The following is a 20,946-nucleotide window of genomic DNA, read 5'->3' on the forward strand; positions in this document are numbered from 1 at the left end:
CGGTTGAACGTTTAGCTATGCGTTTTTACTGATATGAACGACAAAGTACGTTTATCAGATGATGTACGTTTTCGGAAACATTGCAGATTGTTTTCGAATGTCCGATGAACATTAAATGTTTTCGCAAACATCAGTTGAACGTCACATATGTGTTTTTGCTAACAAAGGCAAGAGATTATCAGATACCGTACGTTTTCGTAAACACTACAGATTGTTTCGGAATATCCGACGGATAGCAAATGTCTTTGGAAACAGCAGTTAAACAGCACACGCGCGTTTTTTGCTAACATTAATCCGTTTATGTACATGTGCATTTTAGCTAACATGAAAGACAAAGGAAGATTAGCCGAAAATTTCCCAAACGTCACAGATTATTTTCGCATATCCGATGAAGGTGAAATGTCTTTGCTAACGTCTTTGTTGGAAGGTAACGTGCGTTCGCGATGGGACTTTTGACTCTTTCGAGGGAAGCGTTCATTCAGGGGACGTTCACTAAAACACACACACAAAAGCAGGCATCCACGAATGCATATTTTTGAAAAACGTCAACTGGAGACTAACGTAATGACTTTTCGGCCAAAGTGTTTACTGCAGAGTCACCGGAGTCTTTTGGAGCTTCGGAGTCTTGACGGGGACAGCCCCTCAGAAAAAACACACACGGAGCCGCCGCCTCCCCGCTCGCCCATTGTGGAGCTTTGTAATTGGCTGTGTGTTCATGACAAAAGAGGCTCATGGAGAGACTCTGATGAGAAAGTGCCTCAATCCAGCTCCTTTGTTTCTGGATGGCCTTAATTAGAATGGCTGTAAAGAGCCCCGCAGCCAAACACAGAGCCTATTACGCTTAGCACTCCTCCTTTGTTCCGCGCACGTCCTTTTTCTTTTTTTGACTTTTTTTTTTTGATAATTCAAGAGTTAAAGGCAATCTACATAGGGTGAGCACCCCCCCCTCCCACACCTAAAAAACGACCTAGACTAGAGGATGGCCTCCTGAGAACTTAAGACACCCTAAGACAGCCTTTCTTTATGCTAACCATAACATACGATGATTCTTCTTGCTAACCACAACATTTCTTCACGCTAACTCCATTTTACAATGTGTCTTTAAGCTAATCCCAACTTTTCTTCATGCTAGCCACATGGTATGGCCTTTCTTCAGGCCAACCGTAGCATACGATGATTCTTCATGCTAGCCACGTGGTGCGGCCTTTCTTCACGTTAACCATAGCATAAAATGTTTCTTCATGCTAACCGCATCTCATACTAGCTTTCAGGTACACCTTTTCTTCATGTTAGCCATAGCATACAATGATTCTTCATGCTAAGCACAACATTTCTTCATGCTAGCCACGTGGTAAGGCCTTTCTTCAGGCTAACCATAGCATACAATGATTCTTCATGCTAACTACAACTTTCTTCATGCTAGTCACGTGGTACGGTCTTCAAGCTAACTCTATTTTACAATGTGTCTTTATGCTAATCCCAATCTTTCTTCATGCTAGCCACGTGGTACGGCCTTTCTTCAGGCCAACCATAGCATACGATGATTCTTCATGCTAACCACTGCTTTTCTTCATGCTAGCCACGTGGTGTGGCCTTTCTTCACGTTAACCATAGCATAAAATGTTTCTTCATGCTAACCCCATCTCATACTAGCTTTCAGGTACAACTTTTCTTCATGTTAGCCATAGCATACAATGATTCTTCATGCTAATCACAACATTTCTTCATGCTAGCCACGTGGTACGACCTTTCTTCATGCTAATCATAGCATGCAATGTTTCTTCCGGCTAACCAAAACCTTTCTTGATGCTAACTATATTCAACAATGTTTCTTTATGCTAATCACAACTTTTCTTCATGCTAGCTATGTGGTATGACCTTTCTTCATGCTAACCATAGCATACAATGTTGTGGTATTATAAGCATGGTATTTGATCCTCTTGAAAAAGTATTTTTTGAAATCCTAACAACTTCAGTTTCTCAAAACATGAAAATTAGGTTCCCAAACGGTTCGTGAAATTTGTATTCCCTTAGGTATCGGTGGCTGCTATCGGCAGCCTTTTCCAATAAGCCCGGTCTCGCCTGACGCAGAAACGTCGGTAATCGCTCATCCTCGTTGAATTTGTTGTTTATGAAAAACAATTCCATCAGCTAATATTCCAAGTTGTAAAACGCCACTTTTCCAAGTCAGGAAAGCGTTGTTGCCGCGTGGTCCAGAAGCTAGCGGGCCAGCCGGCAGCCAATCAGGCGCGCCCGTCAAAGGAGAGGCGGCGATACGGCGCTAACGAGGCGACGAGGTTCTGTCAAAAACAGCGGCGCGTAATCACTTGACACCAATGGCCCCTAAGAGTAATAATCTACCTGCCGACTTTTTCCACGCAAGTCAATCAGCAGCCAACATGGCGGCGGTGGGGCGGCGCCGTATGAGGGTGATGGGGGTAATCAGGCGGAGGGGCACGGGGGGCTTCTCGGTGGGAAGTTCCCGCAAACAGAGCGCACCCACTTTTTTTTCCCCAACTCCATTTGTCTTGTTAATGCTTCCCTCTGATTACCTGATTGCGCTGGATGACTGTGGAGAAATGTGATTGCGTCAAATTATACACGGCAAACTTTTGATTGGGGATCTGGCGAGCGAGCCGCCATCGACGCCGATGACGGCCTTTGTCAAATTTGCTTTCGAATCAGCTAAGTGTCATGTCCTGTAATTGTAATCACGACTTAATTTTTAGCCCTTTTCTTGTTACCTTCTCCTTCAGCGCCACTGAAAATCCATAGAAAGTTTCGCACTAACTTTTTCCAAATGCATTTTGTAAAACTGTTTAAGCATTTTCCACGTAGAAAAATGCAACGTTTTGCTTGATCGGATTAATTGTCTGTTTTCACTAACAAACGTACTTCAGGTTTCTAGGAGGTTGTTTGTTGGAGTTAATATCTATGAATGTGATGCGTACATAGATTTTTCACAAAAGTAGGCTCATGTCGGAGATATTAGTTGGGAGTTATTGACGAAAATATGAGTTTTTCACAGAGATGTCCATTTTGGGATTTCTAGAAAAACAATCTCCTCAACCCTTGTGCAGTATTTGGTCCGATCCTTCGACCTTAACGTCAACCATAACATAACCGTAAACCTGGTGGAACACGGATGGTGTACTTCGGGTATTTATGGCAAAATGAAGTCGTGCTGTGCCGCGAGGAAAAAGAAAAACAACTGCTTGGCGCGCATTTAACCTTATACTGATGAGGCATTCGCTGACCGCTCACAGTGTGGGAAACACACTTAACCCACAACAAACAGGTCCATCCTATATTTGGGGAATTACAGTTCTGGCATTTTAGTCCGCGACGAAATAGTTTTTGTTGGTGAAGTTCAACCCAAAACTCAAAATTCGACACATGCAACGACGCTAAAATTCGTTTTCCGTTTTCCACCGTACTCGACAATACGCCTGAGGTTTTTAGCAGCCTGCTCATCGACGCTAAATATTTCCCGCCTTGGCTCATACGAGACATTGGAGGTGAATAAGCGTCGGGGTGTTCTTTTTTTCCTTTTCTTCGCTGACGTCGTTCAACGATTGAAGCAAAAGTGGGGAGAAAAAAAAAGGCCGACATTTGCAAATCCATACTCCGGCGGAGTCCTCATTAATTAACTGGCTATTGATTAGTGACCTTGCCACTTGCACTTATTTCCATTTGGCACATTGGCGTACAGTGGGCCGTGGCTCTTATCTCCCCAAACGCCGGCTTTCATTAAAACGCCCATTAAGTCGCGCCCGCCGATTATGGATTTCCGCCCAGGGCCGAGCCGGGACCGGCTCTCCCTTTCGCGGGCTCGCATGAGCTAAATGCTAACGCTAGCAACGTAAATGAACTTAAGTGTTTGAAAGCGCAATGAAAACAACGATAAGAAAAATCGGGCGATCGAATCCGATTCGGCGAACGCGCGGGAGATGAACACGGCGCGAAGTACGTTCCCGGGCTTTCGTATCGATTCCGACGCTTCTTCCGCAATATGCAGAATTGGTCGTGAGCCGAAGCCGTCATATTCAACATGGCCGCCCAACGTCTTATCTTTACTCTCCAGCTGACTGTCAGCCGCAAATCTAACAACAGGCGGCTATTCTGTTCGTCAGTTTTTTCAAGAACCAATCAAAGTCCGAGTTTCTTTAGGAAAAAAAAAAATTACTTCAGCAATACTACCTTTAAAAAACCAAGAATAATAACACTTTTTTCTCATTATTTTAGAATCCATTACTGGTGCTAAATAAATCATGGGTAGTTGAGTACTAAAGTAATCAATTACTTAAGTAAGTACAAAATGAATCAGTTACTTTCATACTTTAGTATCTAGTAAATTTAAGGTCCATTCTAATTAGGTGCTTAATTACTTTAAGTGATTAAAAACTAAAGTAATTAATTACTTGAGGGATTACTTTAGTGCTTTAGCACAGAATCGATTTTCAATCGACTCATTACTTTGTGCCTAAAGTAATCTCGACAGCACTTTGGAATATTAAAACTGCTTGGAGATCTTACATTAGACTTTGTTTTACCATCGTAAAAATACATCATCATTTTTTAACTATTGCGACATTCAAATAAAAATCCTACGTCCTACAGTTTTTCTTTTTTTTTTTTTTTTTGGGAAATAACAGAGGATTCCGAAAACAAAATCCGCAAAAAGTAGAAACCCAAGAATTAATCACTGTAGATCACCGGTGTCAAAGTCAAGGTCCCGGGACCATTTGTGGCCCACCGCATCATCCAATGTGGCCCGTGAAATGCTAATTATGACCTCAGGTTTCTGGCAAAAATACCGAATTTGAAAGTAGTCTTCAATTTTTTACAATTTTTGTTACAGTTACGCATAATTTTAACTAACTGTTGCACGAATAATTTCTTGCGTTGCACTTTTCTCGTGTCCCCCAAAAGACCAGAAGATTCATGTGTGCAAAAAAGGTTTGATGAAGTCCAACTACCTGGAGCCCGGCTTGTTTATTAATGCGAGACTTAGTAGGGCCTCCTTAGGCATGGAATAAACCAAAAGAGCGCTTGCAAGGGGGAGGGGGGGGCAAAGACTAACACAGATGTCCAAATAATGTGTCAAACATTCATTTTGCCGAGATTAGTCCCCCCCAACTTTCCCACACACGTCTTGATAAATTGATTTTCTCAGCCTGAAAGACAAATTAAATTGAAATACAACACAAAGAACAAGAATGTCCACCCCCCCCCCCCACCCCCCCCCCCTTCCTCGCTCCTTCCTTCTTCATTTTTTTGGTCAATTTCCCATCTAAAGTGATCCCAAGTGTTCCAAGTTAAATTAAGATGTGCTGCAATGATAAAGAGTTAAAAGCAGTGGTCGCCATAGTGACGCCATGCTGATTGCATTCTAATCCCACAGCAATCAAGTCTCAATGATGATAAGGAAGGCTGACATTTTCTCCCGCACACTCTTTTGTATCTTATTTCTTTGTTGGTCTGCCTGGAGTTTTATTTTTTTATTTGTTAGCGTCTGATCGGGACCGCGGGCAGTCGAGAGTTGCGGAAAAACGTTAAGTTAGCTTTGTGTTTAATCGCACAAGGTTCCTGCATGCTAACTACTTTGCGTAAAGCGCTAACCAAAGCGTACATTTTTCAAGCTAACCACGTGATATATTTTCTTTTTGTTTGCTAAGAATTTTCTCCACGCTTGCCACATTTTACAGTGTTTCGTCATGCTAATCACAACTTTTCTTGCTAATCACGTCATACGATGTATCTTCTAACCAAGTTTTCTTCATGCTAACTACGTCCCACGACCTTTCTCCATGCTAACCATATAATGCGATGTTTCTCTATGCGATCCACTTTTACTCATGCGAACTATTTAACCACTCGATACATTTTCTTCATGCTCACAAGGTATTTTCTCCATGCTAGTCACATTTTACAGTGTTTCGTCTTGCTAACCCGCGATCTTTTGATACTTACCATGTCACACAATGTTTCTTCTTGCTAACCACAACTTTTCTTCACGCTAATCACGTCATACGATGTATCTTCATAACCACAAGTTTTCTTCATGCTAACTACGTCCTACGACCTTTCTCCATGCTAACCATGTAATGCGATGTTTCTCTACACGATCCACTTTTACTCATGCGAACTATTTTCAAATGTCGCTTCATGCTAACAACATCTTCACGCTAACCAACTCTCACAACCTTTCTTTATGCTCACTACGTCGCATGAAGTTTTCTCATGCTAACGGAAGCGTGTATTTCTTCAAGCTAACCACTCGATACATTTTCTTCATGCTCTCAAGGTATTTTCTCCATGCTAGCCATATTTTACAGTGTTTCGTCTTGCTAACCCGCGATCTTTCGTTATTTACCATGTCACACAATGTCTCTTCTTGCTAACCACAACTTTTCTTCACGCTAATCACGTCATACGATGTATCTTCATAACCACAAGTTTTCTTCATGCTAACTACACAATACTATGCTTCTTCGTTAATCACAACTTTTCTTCATGCTAAACGCACCGTACAAGTTTCTCCATGCTTATCGTGTCGTACGATGTTTTTCTGTACTAATCACAACATTTCTTAATGCTAACCACCTTTTAAAAAGTTTCTTCATGCTAACAACATCGATGCTTCATGCTAACCATGTCATACAACGTTTCTTGATGCTAACCATATCATACGACATTTTCATGCTAACTATGTCACACAATGTTTCTTCTTCCGAGCCTCAACTTTTCATCATGCTTAGCATTCTAACTATCTCGTACAATGTTTCTTTATGCAAACCACAATTTTCCTTTTTTTCCCCCCTTTTCTTTCTTCCTTCAATCATCCATTCGATGAATCCTTCGATTAATCGGATGGATTTGGCTATAAATGTGCCTGTCAAAATATACGGAATATTTTGCGAGTTTCAATGAATTGTATTTTACTCCTTTCTCGCTAAAGTTGCTAAAGTTTGGCTCTGTGCTGGAGGAGCCAGCTCGGCGCCTGTTGTTGTAAATAAATATTAGAAAAAAATAGCGAGTAGTCATTTAGTAAAGTGAACTGGGAGACAAATGAAATATGCACTCAATTATGGCAATGCTTGTAAGGAGCTAATAAAGCCAACGTCCCGACAAGACATCGCAAAGCCTTAATGGATGCCAACTCATTTGCCTTGACTGATGGCTTTCCCGCGCCGCTCGTGCGGGGGTTGAATAATTATGAAATTCATCACCAGGCTTCGAGACTCGTTAAGGATTCACGACGTTTCATTAAGGCCGCGTCGTTAGCGGCTGTTTGTGTGTTTGTACGTACGCTCATACGGGGAGTCGGGAGTAGTGCGTGGAATTAATTATCTGACGATTAAAGCACTTAAAGGGGGACCGCTCATTGACTGACTGCCTTTCGTTACTTACTGGGGGGAAACGTTACGTACACTTTATTAGCGTTTGCGCACAAATGCCCCAGTAGACCGTCGACTCGGTTTTCATCTTTGAACTCCCAAACATTGTAGGGACAGCTCTTATTCGGTATGCTGCAAAAGCAATACGAGAACTTGAACCAAAAACTGAACCACTTGTTTAAAAGCAACAAAACGCATCCCTGAAATCGAGGCCAAAGACAGTCTTGTTCTCTTAAACCCGAAGGCCTGAACCGGTCGTCTTTCTTATCCAAAAGGACATCTAAACAAGTTGTATTACCGAAAAACTAAATCTAATCTTTGGTCTTTGTCCCTAAAAAGAGTTATTCCATAAAACAAATCCAGAATCAGTCATTTTTGTCCCGAAACAAACACTTGACCCAGTCTTCATTTTCAGAACCAGTCCTCACATTCCTCCAAGGAAAAAAAAAAAAAACAAGACCGGTTCAGGTGTTTGGTCTAGAGGAGACTGATTCGGGGTTTGGTTTTAAGAAGAAACCGAACAAAAAAACATAAAACGAAACCAGAACCAGTCATTTTTGTCCTGAAACAAACACTTGACCCAGTCTTCATTTTCAGGACCAGTCCTCACATTCATCAAAAAATAACAAGACTGGGTCAGGTGTTTGGTTTAGAGGAGACTAATTCAGGGGTTGGTTTTAAGAAGAAAAGGACCAGTTCAACTAGGAAAGAAGACCTGTTTAGGTTTTTATGTCTAACAACACTAGTTCAGGGATTTTATTTTTTTTATAGGAAAAAATAAGACTGGTTCGTCAAGGAAAGAAACAAACTGGTTCAGGGATTGGTTTCAGGGGAAAAAAAAAGAAGGAACGAATACTGGTTCAGGTCTTTGGGCAAGAAAACTGGTTTAGTATTTGGTTTAGGAAAAAATTAAACTGGTTCACCTAGGAAAAAAGACTGGCTCAGGGTTTGGTTTTAGAGGTTCAACCAGACCGGTTCAACTATGTAAGTAAACTAGTTTAGGTCTTTCGGCTAGAGAAGACGGATTCAAAGGTTGCCTACCGGGAAAAAAGCAACTGTACAACTAGAAATGAAGGCAGGTTCATGTGTTGGGTCTAGTGAAAAGGTTCGGGGTTTGGTTTTAGCAAAACTAAGATTGGTTCAATTAGGTAAACTGGTTGGCGGATTCATTTTTAGGGATTAAAAAGGCAGGTGGTTAGTTTAGAGAAGTGGTTCAGGGTTTATTTTTAGGAAAAGTAGACTGATTCAACTAAGGAAGTAAACTAGTTTAGGTCTTTGGGCGGGAGAATACTGATTCAGGGATTGGCTGTAGGGCATAGGTGTGGAACTCCAGTCCTGGAGGGCCGGCATCCTGCATGTTTTCCGGTTTTCTTTCCCCAACACACCTGATTCAAATAATTAGCTCATTAGCAAGCTCTGCGGGAGCTTCGAAATGATCCCAATCATTTGAATCAGGTGTTTTTGATGGAAAAGGTTTGAAAACATGTAGGATACCGGCCCTCGAGGACTGGAGTTCCACACCTGTGCTGTAGGGGAAAAGACCAAGCGTGCATCTAGGAAAGAAGACAGGTTTTGGGTCTAGAAAAGTAGTTCAAATCGGAACAAAGACAAATCCAGGGTTCAGTATTTGGCTTCAGGAAAAATGGACTGGTTCAACTAGATAAAAAGACAGATGCGGGTGTTGGGTCTAAAGTGGTTCCAGGTTTGCTTTTAGGAAAAACGAGACTTGTTCAATCAGAAAAGAAGAAGGTTAGCTTGTTCTCGCCCGGTCCCGATTTTAGTTTTCAGAAAAAAGGCACAATAAGAGATAAGGTTTCGTCTTTGTTCCGCCCTGGTTTCGGGCGGAAAAAAAAAACAAAACACACGTTCACACGTCGTCTCCACTTGAGTGAAGAGAAAAGTCAAAAAGTGAGTCGCGCCTGAAGAAAAAGTTACCCAGGGACTTTGAATGTGCCAGGTGGGTTTTCCATGACAAAACATGTTCATTATGAAATGCCCCCGGCTTCATTGGAAAGACATCAGATGTATAAAGACAATCTTTTCCTGGACTTTAATTGTTTTATTATTCGCGGAGCTCCGAGGAGACGCTCCTGCGCCGAGCTGATTTCCCCTTTGGCAAGGCGGCGACGCCGGCCCACTTTGCTCCGGAGCTCTCTTGACAATCTCATCAGCCGAAACAAAAACACGGCAGAAAGATGGTGCGGAATATCTTTTCCGGCGCGCGATGATTAATTGATTTCAATGATTAAAACAGAGGGAAATTACCAGACGCTTATGAAAGGGGAGGGGGGCTCGCAGGGAAAAGCTTTGTGTTTGTTCCGAGATTCTTTTAATGAGCTCCTCGGAACGCCGAGCGGAGAGGAATTACTCGCAGTGCTCTTTTCCTTTTTTTTTTTTAACTACATTATTATGGCGCGTCGCTTCCAGGGTGGGTGGGAGGGGAGGGTGAAGGCCGCGGGGTCCTCTTTTCTTCCCCAAAACCAGCACCCCAAACGGTCTTTCTGCTCCCCGTTCACTTAAAGCGCTCTGCAAATCCACGATTGATTCGGTTTCCTTCCCTAAAACCTACAATCAGATGCACTTTTCTCCACAAAGCCGTCTTCGGCCGTTTAAAAGGAAAGTCTGGTCAAAAATGTTCCACGTTAGTCGTAAACGCGGCATTTTGATAAACACGTTTGATCCCAAAGATGGGATTTTCCTATTTTTTTTTCCCATTTTTTTCCCCATTCCAGGTACTCCTTTATATTTTTTTTTTCTTCAAGCATTTGGATAAAAGTGATTGAAAATGTTTGGCACTAAATAAAATAAGACATTTATTCCCACATATATACATATACATATATATATATATATATATATATATATATATATATATATATATATATATATATATATAGTACTTTAGCCAAACACTTGGGAAAAAATATATATCTGGGATTAAGTATCTGGACTCTTAAAATAATAAAATAAAACTAAAAATATTGAATGTCATGTAAAACATATAGAATGTCATGTAAAAACAGAACAAAAACAAAACAAATATATGTGTGTATATATATATATATATATATATATATATATATATATATATATATATATATATATATATATATATGTGTGTATATATATATATATATATATATATATATATATATATATATATATGTGTATATATATATATATATATATATATATATATATATATACACACACATTTATTTTTGCCTCAAAACTTAAGAACCTAACAAAAACAAAACAAATATATATATATATATATATATATATATATATATATATATATATATATATATATATATATATATATATATTATTTTATTTTTTTTTTTTTTTGCCTCAAAACTTGTTAAGAACATTAAATCTCACTTTGTTGATATATTACTTGTTGTTTGGTCAGCCGCACCCCCCCCCCCCCCCCCCCCCCCCCCCCCCCCCCCCGACGAAGCGTCTTCATTACGAAGCGCGGCGGTTTCCTTTTCACCGGGGTGAGATCAGCCCTGTGGGGAGCAACCAAACATCTGAGGCCGGCTCCGCCATATTGTTTGCTCCTGCCTTTTAATCTGTTTCACAGTGCAGCTGCTTGGGGGGAGGAAAAAAAAAAAGTGTGGCACGGGACTTAAGGATCTCAGCAGAGAAAGATGACCAATTTTCTGATGGTGGGAATGCCGCCCCACCGTACAACTCCCCAAAGGCGGTGTCTTCCCTAAAAGTAACCCCCAAACCAACTTTTTCTTTGTTCAAACTAGACCCATATTTTAAACACAAAAACACGCAAGAATATTTTCAAATCTTTGCAAAAGATACTTATTTCTCATTTTAGATCTACTTTGTTAGCTTTATTAGCAGTCAAATAAGTAAAAAAAATATATTTTTTTACTGTAAAAAAATTAATTGACGTAAATAAAAAGTAAAAAAATAAGTAAGTAAAAAAATATATTTTTTTACTGCTAAAAATAAGTCTATCGTGCCTTTAAGACACAGTCAGTTCAATCCGCACTCAAATAAATATTTATGCTTTAAATATGCATAACTTGTGGCGGAGAATCATTAAGTAATAGTGCGTCCATGTGAAAAAAAAATATCAAAGAAAATCACGTGAAAACTTGCTACCACTTAGCGCCGCCTCTGCCAACGAAAGGAACTGCACTGATGCCACAAGTGTAAACTTGAAGGGGTCGGCACTAAATTTTTGTTTCCGTGAACCCCAACAGTTGGTGGCATTGATGAATCTCGCCTGAACCCAATTGTAATGACGTCACAAACGACAACCGAGCGCCACACTGCAATTACCCTGCGTGCCGGACGATGGCGCCACTCCACGTAAATAAGTAAACACGTTGATGCGTGCCAGGACTTGGCACTCTACACCCTTCCGGAATGTCAGGTAATTAAAGTCAGCCGTACCTCTGCATTCTGTACGTTTCCATTAAATGTCAATTAGGGCGATGTGTAATATCGAAAGCATTTAAATATACATTGCTATGAATAGTCGTAATGGCGTTATATGAGAGGGTTTTGTGCGCTTATAATGAGCGTCTCTCCCTCTCTCTCTCCCTACTCTTCCCGTTTGCTCTCTCTCCCCTTTTTCTGATTGGCTGAGTATCGTTAGTCCCCACCTCCGTTTCCACTATCCAACCCCCCATTGGCTGTAGCCACGTGTCGTCACGAAGGGAGAAGTCATTTCTACAGGCGCACGTTTCCTTGACTGTGACAAGAAGAACGCTAGACGCCTGAGCTCCGGACCGGAGAAAAACGTCAGCGCTATCCTCCGCGCTGGGCAAGCCGTCAAAGGCACGCTTCACTCGGTGTGAGGACCTTACGGCGATGCGGCAGACTTCCCAGCTCATTCCCGCCATGGACTTTGCGTGTTCCCGCCACAGCCGAACGCCCAGGCAGTAAAACGGTGGAAATACTACAACTCCAAAACTATTTTTTTCATAAGATTTTTTTTTCTTTTGGAACGTTTCTCCTGCTTGTTCGCGTTACAACACTTTGAACGAGGTGAGTTTTGTTTTGCTTGAATTTAGTGTGAGTTTGAACGTGTTTGGCGTTTTTTTTTTTTAATGGGGGGGTACTTTTGGGATTTGAAAGTATGCTAGCTGACGTTTGCTAGCATGACGTTTTTTTCTCGTTTCAAACAAGCAAAACGGCGCAGCACTCGGGACACTTTTTTTTTTTTTTCTTAATTTGTCGTTTTCTCCAAATTGCCCGGCCGTATAATTACCTGAGTGAAGTTAAAAGCTCCGCTTCACTCCTCCTGAAACTTGACGATGGCTGCGTGTTGTTTACCCGGGGAGTCATTTTCAGGTCGCCTCCTTCATCCTCCTCTTCCTCAGATGTAATCAGCTCTAAAGGTAGGCTGCCTGCTTTGTCCCTAAAAGCCATCGCTAATGGCTTCGTGAATGGGACCCCCCCCCCCCTCTCCCCCCGCCCCACTTCCATCACCGCCCCCTTCCTTTTCCCTAGACCCAATTAGCCTACCTGCCTTCAGCAAAAGATTTGGCTGCCTGGCCAAATCGGAGGGGATTACGCTTAAACGACATTTAATGGCCGCTTGACGTAAGAACGTTTGGCAAAGACGTCATATTCCGAAGAGTATTGCGAGGGACGCCAAGCCCAAGAAGGTCAGAAATGTTAAACGCCTCCCCCTAATCAACCTCACTTTTTTTCCCTCCAGAAGTTAACAAAACATCAGCCTCCCCGATGAGGAGGGCAAATCGCAGAGGATCTACACGGCAAACAAAGAAAACAACAAACAAGTTTGATCTTGAAAGTAACAATGAAGGCTGGCGAATACCAGTATATCCGAGACGGTAATGTGTGGAAACGACGAGTAAACGCCTTCCTTAATTAGATGTCTTGCGTTCCCCCGCAAATGTCAAACTAAACTGCAAACGGGACAAACCGAAAGGTGAGGAAAGATGATGATGAATCGGCGCCTCCTTAAGAAAACAAATTCTTGCGTGATTGATAAATACCTCACGCATATAAGCACCTCACTTTCTACCAGCAACAAAAAAAATGACAAATCCAGACCATATGGCGAAGAAACGGAGCCTGTTCCCCAAAACAACAAATGAGCACCTCCCTTAAATAGTAACCTGCCCTTCCCTTGCTAGGAAATAAACAAAACAACACAAAGTCTGATTTTGGAACAAAATGGTGAAGAATTTCAAATCCCGACACGAGGCCATAATCAATGAAATGAGAAGGAAGTGCAGAAATGAAGAATAAACACCTCCAGCAAATTGATACCTCCTTTTTCCCTAGCTGAAAACAAACAGCAAAAGCATTGTTTTAAAATAAAATAAAAGACAAATCTAGGCCCTAATATGGTGATGAAAGATACAAAAAAGCAAACTCCTCTCTAAAAGCCTCCCTCTAGGAATCCAGCATTGTCTCACTTCATCGCGTTAACTGCGGATCCCGTTTGCTAATCAAAACACATGGCCATTTACCACATGCGCTCTGTTTACAGCATTTTGGTTCGGGCGCTTTACAGACACTCCACAATGTAGTGGCATCCAACTCTGGATCCCATTTGCTATCCAACATCTCTCAAATGAAATCAAGTGTGGTGACCTTTGCCGCATTGTTAACCACTTTCCTACCTAAAGCAATGATTAGCACTCTGATGGCTCCACAATGTTGTGTGCATCCTTGCTTATGTTCCGGGGAGTTCTGCCACCTATTTGTCATATCCAGTCTGTCTTCTGGCTTGAGATTTTACCTTAGTTCTCCAAATATGTTCGTCTTACTTTTTTGTCCCATTTTGTTTTAGTTGTGACTCCTTTTCCCCTTAACAGCACACTATTTTGAGTAGGCTTATTTGGTTGTCCCGCAATGTTGTTTCCATCCATGATTATGTTCCAGGACCCACGCCACTTAATTGTAACGGTTGAAAAATCACAGTTTGGTTTGATTTGCTTCCTTTCTATGAAGTCTTTTAGATGTTCTTCACTTGTTTTCCTTTCTACATTAGGCTCCTGAGATGAGGTTGCTCCACAATGTTGTGTGCATCTGAGTTGGAGATGTGTAGGCCATTCAGGATTTTGCATCCAGTCAGCATTAATTCTCGCCTTTCTGTTTTATTTCTCTAAAGTCATCTCACGTTCCCACTGGAAGATGTTGACATGTGCCCCCTCCACAATGTTGTGCATGCCCATATTTATGCTCGTTAGCTACTGTATGTGACAATAGTTGCTGTGTTTTTCAAAGTTTTTTTTCAAGAGTCCATCTTGAGTGACAAGTCTTCCACAAGACATGTCTCTTCACAATGTTGTGTGTCCACGTCTTAAAAGTCTTCTCAAACAAAGTATCAGCTGGAACTTGCGTTGCTGAATGTAACTCCTGTCTTTTTTTTTTTTATACTTTTCTTTCCTAGGAACCATGGTGAACCCAGGAGGAAACGGCCCGCAGCAGCCGCCGCCATCCATGTCCGCCGGTTCGCTGCCGTGGAAACGTTGCGCCGGCTGCGGCGGCAAGATCGCCGACCGCTTCCTCCTGTACGCCATGGACGGCTACTGGCACAGTCGCTGCCTCAAGTGCTCGTGCTGCCAGGCGCAGCTGGGCGAGATCGGCACCTCCTGCTACACCAAGAGCGGCATGATCCTCTGCCGGAACGACTACATCAGGTAAAAACTTGGGATCTTCAAAACCACTGTTTTCAATCCCGCAGAATTGAGCTGAAAGTGAAGCTCCGGGTTTTAGCGTTCATCATGTGGCCTCTCCTCAGTGTTGTGTTGCTCTTGCTAACCAAAACAACAGCCCCTACCTCAGCATGTAAACACTCTCTCAGATGGTTAACTAAGCTCTCAGAATCTTTAACACAGAGATCCGGTCAACTTGTATGCGTGGTTGTTCCACGGCGTTCCGTGTTTACGCCTGTGTTTGGTTGCTAGCCGAAACAGCAGCACATTCTCAAGTATTGAAACCTTTATTTTGGGGGGCAATGGGGTAACCACCAAGTATCTTGAGCGATGTGGAGCAATCATTGAACTCTGACTTTTTGTGGCTTCACAATATCGTGCGTTTTTGTGCCAACCAAAACAGCGGCATCCTCCCTAACACGTCACCTACAGTCATCTCAAAGGTAGCGCTGCGTCCGATAAATTAACAAATGACAATGAACTCAAAATACCGCCATGTCTACTTCTTTTCTTTGCCTTCCTGAAAATTATAACAAAAACACGTTAAGCGTTTTCATCGGCTGACAAAAGTGTCCGTCAAACCACACCTCCAGTCACGACTTTGAGACAAAGCGTCTTTACTTAGTGAAACAACAATACTTTGTCTCGGTGGTGATTGGGTATCACCAAGCTCCTGAAAGTTAACTTCTTTCCCCGCAAGCTAAAATAAGAGTCAAATAAATCACGGTGATCTGATATTTGCAAGTGTGGGAGACGACAGAGTGTTTTGTCTTGATACTCATCTGCTTCCATGGCGACAAGGCATATTACAAGCGATAATGTTTGTATTATTTGGATTTGCGCTAGCACACCAAATTCGTCTTGTGACTCAACATTTTATTTCGTTTGCGCCTGCATAGATAGGACGTTAAAGACTTGAATGCTGAACCCGCTACAGCCTTGCCGCCAACCAAAACTGGAAACTGTCTCTGGCTGTTCAAAAATCCCGTTTTATAACATTTTTTGGGGAGTGGGGGGGGGTTTGAGTGTCCACTGTCAGAAAGACGTCAGGTTAACGACAGCAACGGAATACACCTCACCTTCCCAATTAAACATGGACATCAATGCCTTGGTGCACTTTTATTTTCAAGTAAATACCGGCACAACATTATGTTGTCCTGAAAATCAAGTTGAATTGTGTGGGATGCCGGTGAGGGGTGCCTATTTTATTATAAGTCTGTTGCCAGCAATTAGCGGCAGCTAGCCGCACTGGATGCTAGCAGTGTTAGCGGCTAGCAGCTCTCCCCCATTCTTCAGACAGTTCTTTCCACAAATCATCTTTATTCTTCATTTCTGATTGAAAAGATTGATTATCTGCTTGTTTTGTTGCTATTCCCTTTGACGCGGCTCCATCTAGTGGCTGCATAACGCAACCCCTGCCACTATTGTACCTTCTATTCTATGCGCCCTATACATGAAAAACACATTTAAAATAGACCAGTCATTGCAGTCGCTCCTTATAGTGCGGAAAATACGGTACGACTTCAAAAGTATTAAAATTTGCAGGTTATCTTCAACTTTTTTTGTTACCAATAACCCTTTTTGAACAGTTCTTAGTGGTGATTTGTTTCTGAGAAAATCTTGATCCTGAAATATTGCTTCTTCCATACTGAATTGGCCACGGCCGGACATTATAAAAGGGACTGAAATAGCGATCCTTTGACAATGAAGGTATCAATCATTTGAAACTGGTTGTGAAAATAGTATTTCTGTTTTAAGATTTACGCTTGATTTCACCTGGACTCGGATCTTTTGAGACTTGAGCGTGATAGAAGTGGACTTGATAACAGCCTTTCTCCAAACTGTTGACCCCCATAGATGGCATTTCAATTGGCATCAGACCAGTCCAAGTCAAATAAAGGTGTAAAATCCATCATGAAACGACATGCATTATCACAACGTCAATACTTTTGCAGTATTTTCTGCAGACCTAATATCAAACTTGATACAGAGTTATGGATACTCCGCACTAAAAAATTGATACTCAACTGCAGTATTTTGACACAGGGACTTTGATTGTTTGCCACTATACTCCAGAGCCCCCACTTGACTGCAGCGCTCTCTTCTTAGATGAAACAGGAGGTCCTCGTTCTCCGGCTGCATTCGAGACGGCGTGCGGTACACAGTTTGAAGTGGCGAGTTGTCGAAAAGCTACGTGACTGTCCCTTTAAGATGAAGGAGCGCAGAGTAGCGTTCGAGAGAGAGAGGTGGGGAGGGGGGGGGAGCATCAAATGGCCTTGGCAATAATCCGTGCTCGCTATCTGCCTTTCTCTGCTGCTCCCTCTCAAAAGCCAATTTGCTTAATTAAATGTTTTGTTTGCCCGCGCGCCTCTCATTCATTTCGGACACGTCAGCGCGCGAGCGGATACAAGCCAGGGAGCAGATCTCATTAGATAAAACCCATCAGGACTAAAAGGAAATGGAGGGAGGTGCGGCTATAATTAAAGCATTTAATTGTGTAGACTCACTGTCAGACGGCCGCTTTATCTCCGCCGAGATCTCGCGCTTCCATCACACGCGTTTGGCTTTGTTGGAGCCGGGCTACAAGTGGAGAGGTGTGTCCAAAGCCGCCTCCGGCTTGCTTTAGCGTCCCATTAGCAATCGAGTGTCCCATTGACTTCCTCTTCACGTGTTCAAGTGGTTAACGCCGTTTCGTAGCTATGGGCAGGGGGCTTCTTGTGGCTTCTTGTGTGAGATACTCATTTCAAATGCCAAATTGCAGAATACTCTATTCGTTTGTGCCTTTGTTATTATTTCTGCGTGAGGTTTATTTCGGAAAATTAAGCGCTGCTTTGCTAGAAACCGTCTTCTGCCTGACATACGCTCCATTTGCTTACCCACAATTATTGAGGAATGAAACAGAGATATGCATGGATACCCATTACATTATCAGGCCCGATGCTAGGAAAAGTAAACGCAATTACTTTGGGTTGCAGCTATTGAAAATTTTGGTATTCCTATAGCCTACTGTGTTTTCCGGACTCTGAGGCTCACCGGGTTATAAGGCGCACCTTCAATGGATGGTTTATTTTAAAACGGTTTTCATTTATAAGGAACACTGCATTATAAGGCGCATAGAATAGAAGCTACAGTAGTGGCTGGGGTTGCACCATGCATCCGCTAGATGGAGCTGTGCTAACTGGAATTTGAATCAGATAAGTGGGTCACATTTTATCGATAGACAATCAAAAATGAAGAAGAAAGATGATTTGTGGAAAGTACTATCTGAAGAATGGGAGGAAAAATACCTCTTGATTACATGACAAGATGTTTAGATCAATGCCAAGACAATCAACAGTTTAAAAGAACATAATTATAATTCAATATTAAACTTAGCAAATCGCAACCAAAAACCCTAAAATATATTGTTTTGTTGATTTATAAACAGTTTCTGGACTTAATACAAAATCATGCTTTCTTTTACAAAGAGTCCTTTTTTTTGCACCACAATAAATTGCTTAAAAATTGGAGCATATATCAGATATCAATTTCAAACAGGGTGTTAAGGCGATTATTTTTTTTCGTCCCCCCCAAAATACAGTTGATGATCTGTATAAGGTGGATTATAAAGCACACCTGCAGCTGCACACCTGCAGCTGCGCCTTATTGCGCGGAAAATACAGTAATGAGCATTTCGCGGGCCACGTAAAATCAAGTGGTGGACCGGATCTGGCCCCCGGGCCAGAGTTTGATAACAGTGCTTTAGGGCCTTTTTTTTCCACTCTCTCTTCCTCTCTCCTCGTTAGTGCGAGAAACTTGCCTCGCTAACATCAGCGCCAGCATATGTGCTCATTGCAATGTGTTTTGCATTCAAGTCAAATTGAAACCCATCAACAGCCACCACAATCCAATTTTGGGGGAATGGTGACGTCTTCTGTCTCAGAGGGAATTAATTTGCTCCAGGATTCACGGGAGAACCCCCCCCCCCTCCCCCTCCAACCGCTTAATTGAATAAGCCGAGGTAATTAAATGGCACTTTTCCAATGGAACGTGCGAGGTAAATCTAATAGTTGGTTATTTAATATCACTCTGAAGGCTGCTGGAGCGCCATGACAGCGGCGGCGGCGCGACGTGAACTATTAGAGCCCGGCGAGCGCGGGATCTCGGGGAATTAATTAAATGGCCGCGCAATTTAGCGGGAGCGTTTATCTTGATTTGTCATAACGGAATTAATTCCGAGGGCCTTGCACTCGCTCGGTGGGGGCCCGATCTGTTACTCTGAATTAACCGCGTGTAATTTGGCCATCCGCCGTCACGTCCTCCCGAAACACGTGCGCAACACGCATCCTGCCCCCCCCTCCGGCCCCCCTCCCGACCACTCTAATGCATCCACCTTCTGCCATTATGCAAAGCCGCGCTTCAGTTTCAATATGGCCTCATGCTTTTAAGGTGCTTTGGCCGCTGATGCACAGAAGCCTTTTTAATGGACTGCGTGCGAGGGGAGGGGTGGGGGAGGAGGGGAGTGTAATTTTACCCCACTCAAAGGCAACACTGAATGAGCCCGGCGTTTACCTGACGGGCGCACTGATGACAGACTGTTTTCTTCTTTTAATTTAATCCTCACATCAGTCAAGATGATGTTTTAGCGAGGGAGGTGGGAGGCGGGAGGCGGAGGCTGCTCCGACGGGGATACCATACCGAGCCCAAACAGATGCGTCGCCGCAATTAAAGGCTCCCTCGACGTTAATTACGCCGTCCCGCCGTCGGCGTGTCACCCGGGCGCCGGGTTCACTTGCACTCCAGGCCATTAGAGCCCGACTTCAAATATGGAGGGCCGCTTAATTGTGCACACAAGACTCCGAGGCTGGATTTACACTCGATTCCGTAAAACCCGCTTCCCGTTCAGCCTGGATTTATTTACACAGCGGGGTTGGCGCCGCAACATTTTTGGGGCCCGGTTCAATATGTGTCCTTCGAAACCACGAACCGATAGAAAAAAACTGGGCGTCCAAGTCAGATGTTTTTTCTTCTTAACCCTATTAGGCGCAGTAAAACAATCAATAAAGAAGTCAAACATCGTCTATAAGAGGGGTGTCGAATTCCATTTTATCGTGGGCCGTCAGTTTCTGTGGGAGGGCCGTTGTGATTGGAAAGTCAAATAAGTTTTGAGGATGATTGTCACACGTTTACACTTTTGCAATCAGAGGCCACTAGATAGATAGATAGATAGATAGATACTTTATTCATCCCCGTAGGGAAATTCACTAAAAACGGTTCAAAAGGGGGGATTGGGAACAAAAGATGTTGAAGAAAACTTGCAAATTTGATATTTTAGCCCAAAACTTTCAATCATAATTGGCATTTTGCAGGCCACGTAAAATGATGCGGCTGGCCGGATCTGGCCCCCGGGCCTTTAGTTTGACACCGCTGGTCTATAACATAGACTTTAAATGTATAAGGTTTTATACTTTTATAGTAATCAAGTAATAAAATCAAAGTAATAATCAATTACTTTTGTGAGACTTATCAATCATAGGAGACTACAGAAAAGGCATGACTGAGTCAAAAACAAAAGAGGGAGAGAGCACCAAGGTGATCTCCGGTCTTCTCAGGGGGTGGCCATTTTGCCATTTGCTCTTGGCTAAAAATCAGCACATGATCAAACTCTGAAAACAGCTGATCCCTGATTGGTCATTACCCGAGCCCCGAGCAAGTGCGATGTCATTTTCAGTCGAGGGGATGTGGCAAAGTGGCCGCCTCCTTAAACGGTTAAATACAGGTTGATTTTGGTGACTAAATGGGGCCATTTAACAACGTGTGTGTCACCGACCGCTCTCAATTGAAACCACACCATCCTTCCTCACTGCAAAATGTAATATAACAGCGGCCAGAGGTGGCGC

At 42.6% G+C, this 20,946-nt stretch overlaps 1 protein-coding gene across 1 annotated transcript in view; it reads left to right on the top strand.

Annotated features, from left to right (window-relative positions):
• Positions 1–20,946, top strand: part of lmo4b (LIM domain only 4b) — a 30,362-nt gene that overhangs the window by 2,644 nt on the left and 6,772 nt on the right. The window contains exons 2-4 of the mRNA XM_088426338.1: positions 11,630–11,802; positions 12,028–12,419; positions 14,803–15,052. Of these exons, the coding sequence (XP_088282464.1) occupies positions 14,808–15,052 (245 nt within the window). The 5' untranslated portion in view covers positions 11,630–11,802; positions 12,028–12,419; positions 14,803–14,807. The remainder of the gene's footprint in view (positions 1–11,629; positions 11,803–12,027; positions 12,420–14,802; positions 15,053–20,946) is intronic.

The sequence above is a fragment of the Hippichthys cyanospilos genome, chromosome 10, assembly GCF_059441005.1.
Source record: "Hippichthys cyanospilos isolate Australia breed blue-spotted pipefish chromosome 10, RoL_Hcya_1.0, whole genome shotgun sequence".
Classification (NCBI taxonomy): Eukaryota; Metazoa; Chordata; class Actinopteri; order Syngnathiformes; family Syngnathidae; genus Hippichthys; species Hippichthys cyanospilos.